At 36.1% G+C, this 11,657-nt stretch overlaps 1 protein-coding gene across 1 annotated transcript; it reads left to right on the forward strand.

Moving 5' to 3' along the window:
• Positions 1–6,305: 6,305 nt before the first annotated feature.
• Positions 6,306–7,725, forward strand: LOC145004167 (xyloglucan endotransglucosylase protein 1-like). The gene is made up of 3 exons (XM_078963058.1): positions 6,306–6,619; positions 6,717–6,910; positions 7,225–7,725. The coding sequence occupies exons 1-3, from the start codon at positions 6,323–6,325 to the stop codon at positions 7,565–7,567; spliced, it is 834 nt and encodes a 277-aa protein (XP_078819184.1). The 5' UTR covers positions 6,306–6,322; the 3' UTR covers positions 7,568–7,725.
• The last annotated feature ends 3,932 nt before the right edge of the window (positions 7,726–11,657 follow it).

The following is an 11,657-nucleotide window of genomic DNA, read 5'->3' on the forward strand; positions in this document are numbered from 1 at the left end:
AGGTAATTTGTTTACGAGAAAGGTACCTGAAGCGACATCAACTTCATCTTTAGCAGCCTCAAGTGTCATTTGGAAGGCTCTCGCCTTCGGCTTTGGTGGAATGTTGGGCTTAGCTGCCTCCTTCTTCTTCGGACAGTCTTTCAAAATGTGCCCCTCTTCATTACAACCAAAACACATCCTTTTTTTGGATGGACACTCATTGGCAAAATGCCCAAATTTCCACACTTGTAGTAGGTTACATCCTCACTATATTTCCTAAAGTGCTTTTTCTTAATCTTATCACACCATTTCGCTTCGCCTCCTTTTCCTCCAAACTTTTTCGAATCAGACTTCGAAAATTTGCTTTTCTTATTGGAACCGGAAGTTCCTTCAAACTTTCTCTTCTCGCCAACTTCAACCTTGCTGGTGGTTCTTCCCTTGATCATGTCCTCAACAGACTTGGCAGCCCAAATAGCTCCCTCTAGAGTAGGTGCTTGACGAACTGGCATTGCGTACTCCCATGAGAGTCCTTTTGCATACCGGTCAACCTTTGTCAGCTCATCTGGAACGATACGCAAGGCAAACTCCATTTTTTCTGTAAAGTTATTAGTGTATTCATCAACTGACATGCTACCATTCGTCAATGTTAGAAACTTATTCTCCAATTCCAACAGATTTTGAGCCGAGTAGAACTTGCGCTTGAACTGCACCAAGAATTCTGCCCATGTCAATTGTAGTGGCTCATTAGGGCTTAAAGTCTTCCCTAGAGTGTTCCACCAACAAACAGATCCACCTCGGAACTGACGCACTGTGAACGTGGTCTGCAACTTGCCTCTACAGCCACAAGTCATAAAGGCTAACTCCATTTCGGAGATCCAATCCATCACTCCGATCGGGTCCTCCTTTCTAGTGAAGGTCGATGGTTTGCAAGTCAGAAAGTCCTTGTACTTGCATCCCATACCATCATTCCTTCCACCATGGTTGTTTTGCCTAACTATCGGTGGGTTTTCTTGACCAACAGAACCACTGAAGTTTCCACCTTCCGAGTGCCCTTCATTTAATTCGGGCTCTTCCACATGAACTGATAGTTCTTCACGATTCTGTTGAAGCAACCGCCTAGTCTCCTCCATTTGACGATCCAACATTGTTTGTATCATCATTTGTACACCAGCCATTGTTATCGGCTTAGGTGCTACTGCTACGACAGGTATTTTCTCAATCATTGGTGGTTGATTTCTATTTTCATCAGCATTTCCAACTCCACTCCTCGTTCTCACCATTTTTGATCTACACACCAAATAAGGTGAAATTAGATCCTCATTCACGATAGATATTCAAATCATCCTTATCACTTCGAAACGTTTATATGCTAGTTCTAATATCGTAGACGTACGCTTAGAATCCTACACACATAAGGTTTCCAGATCCGGTCGGCAACAGACCATAGATCCGAACAAATAATATCATATATGGAAACATATAACATTTAGCACATAAAAGCATTTTAGGAAACTTTCTTAAAATAAACTAGTGCTCGTGTCTAAAACATAACAGACACACATCTCAAAATTTCACTTAGCATTTTAAGTTTAAGTCTAGAAATCACACAAATTCCTAGTTCGCTTAAACTAATGCTCTGATACCAACTGTGACATTCCCAAAATCTCGGTCAGAAAAGACCGATTTTTCATTTATGCTTTTAAAATAATTTCAGAGTAAATCCTTTTGATTTAAAAGAGTTGCGGAATTTGTTCCCAAAAACAAAACGTGATAAAATAATATTTACCAAAACATTTCATAAAAGAAATGTATTTTCATTATATAATCAAAACTCGGGATGTCATGTTCTGATACAGACCATAAAGCATAAACGATAACATTACAAGTCATTCAACAAATATATATATATACATATACAGACTTGTAAACAAAACAACTTGATGATTCATCCATCTTATGCCCTTGCGCCACTTCCTGTAATACAAATAAACTGACTGGGTTAGGCATGGGAGCCTGGTGAGCATATAGGGTTTTTAACCCACAATAAATAATTATATTTAATTCCACCAACCAACAATAACCCAATTACCCATTCCCGTTATTCTCACTTTACGTCCCTAAAACAACTAACACAAGGGACCTAGTCTTAGAATATTTCATCGGGGCGACAACACATACATTCGGGGGTTTCCCGGTAATATATGTCAAATAAGGCAACCATGACGGGGATGGAGTACAGCGAATGAAAACCCAAGTTCATTAACACCTACAGGTGGCGAACCTGCTAGCGTTCCACAGGAATGTCTAGAAAAGTCTGTGATCGTCATCTAAACTCCGCTAGATGACTGAATCAAAAACAACATCGAGGCCTCTCATCTGTTTATCACACGTCAACTGTCTACCCATGTTCTACCCGACATATTAGTAGATAAAAATATATATTTTTATACATAGTTTAAAACCTGTATAGCATTCTCATTCAATACATATTCGAAAACAACAGATGAGACACATACACATAACACGTATTTCATAGAGAATAAATCGTATCTATGAGATAGAAGAAAGTGAATATACATTCACGCATATAACAACAAAATATACACATAACACGTATTTCGTATAAAATACTTCATAATTATGCGTTAGAAGAAAGTAACCACACACCTACTTGATCAGAAGATGATCGGACAACACTACGACTTATAGAAGTAGTATTCTTCGGCAGATCTGGAAGATCTTCACAAAAACCAGACTCCTCGCGGGCAGAGCTTCGGCTCGGGAATTGCACTTCTCGGGATCTTCGGGGCTTCGGGACTTGCTTCGGGGCTCGGGAATGATACCGGCGCTTCGGGATAATTCTTGCACGAAAAACGATGCAAAAACACGAGAAAAATGGAAGAAATGAGCAATGAACTCGGTTGCCTTCGACATCCTTTTATAGGGGCTGGAACTTCGAATTACATTGGGTGTAATATGAAATTACGTTGGGCGTAATGAGGATAGGGTCGCTGACTCCCCCCATGGATAATATCGGTTAATATATATTTAAATTAAATATCGAAAATATTTGATAAACTTCAAAAATTTATACCTTCTTCATATGAACTCCGTTTTCGACGTTCTTTATATCCACGCGTAGGTGAGACTACGTCGGCTAATTTTGACTTTATATGAACTCCGTTTTCGTTTAGACTCCGTCGGCTAATTTTGACTTTATTTTTTATTATTTATTTTTAGTAGGCCGAGACAGGAAAACTCCGTTATAAATTCATAACTTCTTCATCCGACGTCCGTTTTCGCCTATCTTTTTATCGTTTTACTACTATTAACGAGACCTTCGATTCTCATTTAGATTGTTTTGGCTAAAAACCGCTCGATCTCAAATCGAGTATTCGGGCTGCATACTACTAAGTCGAAACTTCGAAAAATCATAACTTCCTCATACGAAGTTAGATTTGGGCGTTCTTTTTATGCACGCTCTCAGTTTAACGAACTCTACGACTTTCATTTAGATCACTAAGGCTAAATGTTTCTCTAACGTAAATTTCACTTTTTACGTCATTCATCGTTGTCGATTTTGTCCCGAAACTTCGATAGGTCATAACTTCTTCGTTATAACTCGGATTTCGGCATTCTTTATATCTTCGGAATACTTGTTTCGACCACTACATCTTTATGCAAAGATATCGGGCTTATCCCATACTTTAATTTTGATGCTTATTTTATTCTTAATTCATTAAATTATAATAATTAAGAAAACAAACACATAATTCACATAATTCACATAATACTAAAATAGTTCATCATTAATACTTCAAAAAAGAGTTACAATTGTTAACCTAGACTATTACATCAATGATAATGCCTAGCATGGAAACGCGGGCGTTACACCACTGCCAACACATGCTCTTCCTCCGGTGTACACCTTGTTGGAGGTGCTTCCGTTTGCTTCGCCCCGACAACGACCTCTTCCCTTTCTTTTTTGATCTCCCTTTTTTCCCGATGCTTTCTGACTACCCCCGACTTGCGTCTCGACAACCGTTTCTTGCGTGGGTGGGGGTTGTGTGATTGTTTGTCGCATGAGACCAAATGTGTTAAAAAGGATTTGTTGAATGTTTGCATTTTGTTGTATAAAAGACGAGGTAGAGAATTGTAGTAGGGGTGAGGCGGGATTGAAAAATTGCTAGAATATGGAAGTTGTGGTGAGTTCTGCGAGTTTAGAAGGTTCATTTATCTCTCGTATGGAGTGAATGTGTTTGTATTCGAAGGAGGAGTATTCGGGTTTTGATCCATAGTGATTTTTGTGTTTGGTTGATTTTTGTGTTTGTGTTTTGAATGATAAAAGAAATAGAGATAGATATAAAGAAATAGAAGTGTAGAATGAGGTATATATGTATTGATATAGTTTAAAAAAAATAATTAGTATTTTTTTTTGAATTTACCGTTTTTAAACAGTAATATTACAATTTTTAAACGGATGAAACATCGCAATTTACACGTTACTGTCCTTACCACCGCAACGCGTCATCGCGTAGCGCCTCATAACGGGTGTGGGTGGGTCAGTGTGCTCACGTTATGATGTTGTTATGGGGCTGCCAAATCAGCATAACGCCAAAAGGCGTTGCCCTGGTGGGACAACCAAGAATTTTGATATGGGGTACAAACATTATCAATATATATTATATGTAGTTATCCAATATCGGACATTAAAAAACATGTTATAATCTTTTTAGTTAGGTCTACAATAACATTAAACATGTTTATATATATATATATATATATATATATATATATATATATATATATATATATATATATATATATAACAATTTTTTGGGAGTACTGTAGTACCTCCAACATCCATCTAGCTCCGCTATTGCGTTGGATATACCCGGCGGTCTTAAAGAAGATTTTGATTTTAACATAGGTCTTAATATGATAATATGATAATAAGAGAAAAAAAATAAGAAAGAATTCTCTTTTTTAAAAACAGAAAATATACTCACAAAGCAAATACCATTTAGGATTTCTTTTCGGATAAATGAGGTGAACTCAATGAAATGAAGGCTGGCATGGATTTAGATGCAGCAGACTTTCCAGGAATCACACCGATACTTTATTCAGATATATCATAATTCTTAATCCTCATGGCCTCATATCCGACAAAACCACTTATTCAGAATCATATCTATCCCTTCCAACCATTAAAATAAACATTCTTTTATTCAGACCTATCACCTATCCAATACTAAGACTAAATATTATCTCATATTGTTTATTTCTACGCCTCAAAATTACCAATTGCTACCTACTCATCATTTATTATTAACGACTTAATTATTCAACAAATTTATATAATTTCTGTAAAATATCTAACAAAATAGATTTCTTATTCATTTATGCACTCATGTTTTCTAATTTGTTAGAAACATTTGTGCATTTATCGATTTATAAAAAACGTGAAAGATTTTGGTAAACGGCTGCTAATAAAATACATGAAGAATTCTAAGAAACATTCTTGTTAGTTCCTAGAAATATGATACACAATATATTATTTAATATAAAATTAGCATCCGTTCTTTCAAATACCTTGAATGCAAACCAATGAGGTCTTCAGTTCGATTAAGCAAAAACACCGGTTGTTTCCATATGACTTATATTTCCCCTCACTTGTCCTTTTTATTTGTATTATATATAACAACCTAAAACATATTTAACGAATTAATGTGAATGGTGATCGATCATTTCTTATATAAAACAAGGCATGAGGGGAGAATAATAAAGATTGATACGTAGGGTGTTGAGATGACCTGAAAAAAGAAAAATATGTAAAAAAAAAAATGGAAACACCCACCAATAGCTTAATTAATAACTAGATGAATGATTTACCCTAGAATTTATCTATGAGAAATTAAATTGTCTCCTACCTTTTATGCCTACAAATATTTTTTTATGTCTACAAATATTCCTACCTACTATCATTCCACAATTCAATTTAATTTAATTTGATATATTCCAAATATACTCTTAATGAATTAGTTAAGTAAATATGGAATGGTGACATGTGTTATAATATTAATAGGTAGGAATATTTGTAGGCATAAAATGTAAGAGATAATTTAATTTCTCTTTATCAATTCTTCCCGACGTTATCTCTAATAGGCCTATCTCCACACTACTGTTTTACATGCAAACCCCAGAAGCCACCTAGTCTTGTGACACATGCATAATATTGATCATATTTTAATGGATAATAAAGACCGACTTACACTTGCGTCTATCTATAAATATCACCCACAGATGACGACTGGATATCATAAGCCACAACTTCATTCACACGATGACCTCTTCGTCTTGTTTATACACACGAACCACCAGCTTACTCCTTATATTCTGTATACAACTCTTTCTGATTGTTTACGCCGCCGGCATTAACACTAACTTCTACAATGATTTCGACATCACTTGGGGTGGTGGCCGTGGTAAGATCATCGGCGCCGGCGACATTCTTACTCTTTCTCTCGATAGAGTCTCCGGATCAGGCTTCCAGTCGAAGAAAGAGTATCTGTTTGGAAGAATCGACATGCAACTGAAGCTTGTTCCAGGGAACTCCGCCGGAACTGTCACCGCTTACTATGTATGCATGCTTTATTGTCTCCGATGATCTCATAATAATTCCACTTTCATTGCGTTCATCTCTGTGTTAATTTGTTGTTTTGGTGTTGAATAAACAGTTGTCATCACAAGGTGCGAATCACGATGAAATAGACTTTGAGTTCTTGGGAAACGTGAGTGGCGAACCATATACACTTCACACCAACGTCTACGCCCAAGGCAAAGGTGATAGAGAGCAACAATTTCGAATGTGGTTCGATCCAACTTCCGATTTCCACACTTATTCCATCATTTGGACTCCTCAAACCATTGTGTAAGTTCATCAACACCTAGCTATATATATATATATATATATATATATATATATATATATATATATATATATATATATATTCGTTAGATAATTTTTGTTATTGGTTATGCCTTTTGGATTCTAATGATCACGTAATTTTACAAGAAATAAAGCGAAACATTCTTATGTTTGGTTGCTTAAAGGAATCGATCTATATCATTTGTTAGATGTTGTGTATAGCAAATCTAAATAACGGGTTGAAAGAGGAAGTTTGTATCCGAGTCATGCTACTTTTCACATCATTTACTAACATATTATAAAATATTTTGTTCTAGTTTTCTTGTAGATGAAACACCCATCAGGGAATTCAAGAATATGGAAGCCATTGGTGTTCCATTTCCAAAACACCAACCGATGAGGCTGTATTCAAGCTTGTGGAATGCCGACGAGTGGGCAACTAGAGGTGGGCTAGTGAAAACTGACTGGACCAAAGCTCCATTCACAGCTTCATATCGCAACTTCAATGTTAAAACTGGTGCGCTTTTGCAATGGGATATGACACATAGCCAGAAACTGAAGTGGGTTAAAGACAATCATATGATCTATAACTATTGCACCGATGCTAAGCGATTTCCTCAAGGCTTTCCACCGGAATGTAGGGTTACTGGTTCTCACTAAAGTACTACTTCTCTTTAAACAATCGATGACACTTGGATACATAAATATAACAAACTATACGAATAATGTTTGTGGAGTTGAACGATGATTTGTTATGTGTTACAGAAGTGTAATTTATGGTATGTAAAGTGTGCAAATATATAATTTTGTTAAAAGAAGGGTAAAGCATTTCGTGGACCCACCCTATTAGACCTCTTTCTCAATTTCTACACCAGAGCAAAAAACATGCTTCGAAAAAGAAAAAGAAGTGTACAAAGGTTTTAATAAATGCAGAAGCTCTATGGTCCATAAGATGATAATGGTCATGCCACTATAATTTTGATTTTGCGCCCAAATTAAAGAATTTATCACTCATTATCAGTCAAACAAAGTTACGGCTGTTAAATCGGACAGTTGTGTCGTGTTTTTGTCAGATACGACACGACAAAATTTTGTATAACACGAACACGATACGATGTTGTGTTTTTTTCCATTAACACGAAAACGAACCAATTAAAACAAGACAACACGATACGGCACGACAAAGATAATATTACATAAATATTAGTGTATTTCATTCGTACTTAAAGATATATAACACGATAAAAACGACAAACATGAAAAACCCGACAACCATATGCTTAATCGGGTCAATTTCGTGTCGATTTATGAACACGAACACGACACGACACGACATCGTGTTTTTTAATCTTGACACGCACACGACACGAACACGAATTTGAATTTTGATTTCGTCCCGATTTCGTTTCGTTTCGTGTATTTTTGTCGTGTCATGTCATAAATTGACACCCCTAAACAAAGTTATCGATATTAATACCTTCTTCACAAAAGCATTATCAAACAAAGTTATCCATAATACCTTCTTTACAAATGCAACCAGAGAGGTGGACATGAACAAAATCGATCCATGGGAATCACCTAGTGATTTCTTTAACTTTTTACCTATGTTGTTCATCTTTTTGTTTTTCTAAGTTTGATTAAATCACAAATTTAGAACTTTCAGGGGTTTTTGATTCTCAAGGGATGGAAAAAAGGAGCACAAAAATGGTACATTTTTTAGGCATAAGAGCATAACGTGTACATAGCACGAATTGGGTCGTGGTTTACATGGACACTATCGTGGATTGTGTACATGCTAGCAGGCACCTTTGTGGTAGGTGTGGCTGGTGTGTTGTGTGTTGGGATGACAACAAAACAAGTTAAGCACTTCAGACATATGTCAAATAAACTTTGGTGAACTTGCAAAATAAATCTTCTGAAAATGTAAATCGAGTGAACATAATATTTAACGTGGTTTAGTCAAGGTGTCCTACGTCCATGGGTAGACGAGACTCGAGAGAGAAGTATTATTAACATCCAAGAACATTTACAATCACATACAAAGATTACACCTCACTTAAGGTTCTCTCTTGCTTACTAACTGCTCCAAAGAATGTGTTCTCAACCTCACAGTGATTGTTTTCATGAATTTTCTCTGCAACTAACAATGATGTAGATATGAACCTATTTATAGGTAAGCATGGGAAACCTGAATTATGATGGGCCAAACCCATCCATAATTAGCCCATAATTTGGATGCCCTAATTTCCAACCAATCACAAAATGTCATGCCGACGCTTCTTGAACCTTCAACCTCATGAGCATTAACCATAAGATGGAGCATCATGAACCATGATTTCACATTAGGAGCCGCCATGGTGTATCATGAAGGCGCACTTTCCATCAAGATGGAACATTAGCTATATGGAACATACTCCATGAGCATCTTCATTCTTCTGAGCAACATTTGGACAAACTTGAGCATCCTAGTGAACTTGACACCTTAGTTACTCATCAGGAGTCATAATGGCGCACCATGAACCTTCATATATCTAATCATTTTGGTGGCATATCCAATCATTTGGTGGCAACCTTGTTTGCAAGGAGCCCATTTCTAGCGCCTTTATCAGACAACTCCACCTTCCTGGCAGCTCTTTCATGAAGCCTCCCTTGCCTCACTACTACAAAAAGACTCATAAGACCCAGTTATTTCAATTAAATAACTTGGTTTTCAACCGGGTCTTATGACTGGTGAGTCCTATGTGAAAGAATAAATAAAACCCGGTTTCAAAACCAGGTCTTTTTATTCTTAAAGAACACATTTTTTATTAAAAAAACAGGGACATATAAGAAGATAATATGGTCCTATAACACTTATAACATCATTTTCATATGAAAATTAGAGCTCGATATAGAAACAACTGTGATAACCTGAAATTTTCATTCGGTTAAACCCTAAAAGTCAAACACTTCGTATCATAAATTAATATCATTATTTCTTATTTTAAGAAATATAAAGTGCGTTTGATTATTTTAATATATTTTTAAACGAACGAGTTAAAGAAAGTGTCGTCTCGGGTTTTAAATTTTAAAAACCGCAAACACCTCGCATCTTAGAAACTCTCGACCAAACTATTTCGTTTGAGTCGAAAAATCATACCAAAATCCGAAAACTCATGCTTATCCATGAGTTTACTCCTTAAGTCTAGTCAATATGAGTTTACTCCCCATTTATCCAAAAGAGTAAACTCCCAAAAGAGTAAACTCAAGAAAACCTCTCAAGTAGCAAACTAGAAACAATTCAAGATCTTCCAAGTTGTAAGTGTTCTATCCATTTCAAGTTGATTAAACACTTAATCTAGTGTTTGTGCATCTATTCATCCATTCACTTTTGTGTTTTTTGATTAGATTTCCAAAAACACCAAGAACACACACTAAGTGTTCTTGGACTTTTAGCTAAATCCAAGCTTCCTTATAGTAAATACTTCCATCCTTGAGTCTTCTTAAGCTTGTAGTACATATGAACATCAAAGAAAAGTCCCAAGAACACCAAGATCAAGGTGTTCACGGTTTTGGGAGGCTCCCAAAACCGTAAACACCATTATGGTGCAAAGTGGTGCCTTAAGGTGCCTAGATGCTTCACCATGCCTTAGGGACTTGTCTAGCTTCATCCTTAATGAGTTTATCACACAAAAAGCACCAAATACTTCCATTTTTATGTGTTTACGGTTTAGGGATCTCCCAAAACCGTAAACACCCCAAAAAGTGCATAAAAGTCCCATAAAAGTTCAATGGTTATTCCTTATGTCCAAAACTAACCTAGACTATTGCCATGATTAAGCTAAGGACTTGAAAACCCCCCAAATACCAAACTTATGAGTTTAAGGTAGTAAACTCATGAGTTTAAGGTAGTAAACTCATGAGTTTAAGGTAGTAAACCCAAAGAGAAATGACCATGAGGCCGTAAACTCCTCAAAGGAGTGTAATGATGCCCTAATCTCTTCCAAAGGCCAAACCACCAAGTAGAAATGCTTCAAAGGACTTGCAAAACCTCAAACCAACTTATGGTAAAAAAGAGAGGAGTTTACGATTGTAAACTCTTGAGTTTACGACCGTAAACTCATTAGGTCAAAGTCATGAAAACCGTAAACTCCAAAGGAGTTTACCCTTAAGCCCTAAACACAATGGCAAGGTCCTTTAGCACTTAGATGCAATCCTTATGGCTTGTAGCACTTAAATAAGGTGTTTTACATGCCTTAGGATGTCTTAACTTTGTCAATTAGTGGTTTAAAGTCTAATTGGATACATATATGTGTGATTATATGTTAACTGGGATCATTGCGTGTGAACAAGTCTTCACTTGTCACCTAGCAATCCTACATCATTCAGTTCATCCAAACCACCATGTACAGGTGAGTTCATACCCCCTTAATCAATGTTTTAAATGATTTTAAATGCTTTAAGGGGGGGGGGGATACAAGTAGAAAACAACATGTTATTAAATCATTCATATGTATTTTATAACTGTGTTTTCATTCAGCTAATCTCACATACTACAAAATGTGATGCATGAAATGGTTTTCTATCTTAAAAATACTTTGTTATCAAATGTATTAACTTTTGAAATGTTTATTTAAATGACATCAAGTCATTGTTACCTACTGTTCAAAACTCTTAGAGGTTCTACAAAACCATTTTACCTACTTGAACAATCAATTACCTTCCAGTTAACTATCATATGGCTAGTTAGAAGATACAAAACATTATTCCT

This window comes from Lactuca saligna, chromosome 7, assembly GCF_052625555.1.
Source record: "Lactuca saligna cultivar CGN05327 chromosome 7, ASM5262555v1, whole genome shotgun sequence".
NCBI classification, from domain to species: Eukaryota; Viridiplantae; Streptophyta; class Magnoliopsida; order Asterales; family Asteraceae; genus Lactuca; species Lactuca saligna.

Coding starts and splice junctions, on each gene's coding strand:
- LOC145004167 (XM_078963058.1), top strand. CDS start 6,323: ATGACCTCTTCGTCTTGTTTATACACACGAACCACCAGCTTACTCCTT. Junction 6,620..6,716: donor GAACTGTCACCGCTTACTAT/GTATGCATGCTT, acceptor TTGAATAAACAG/TTGTCATCACAAGGTGCGAA. Junction 6,911..7,224: donor TGGACTCCTCAAACCATTGT/GTAAGTTCATCA, acceptor ATTTTGTTCTAG/TTTTCTTGTAGATGAAACAC.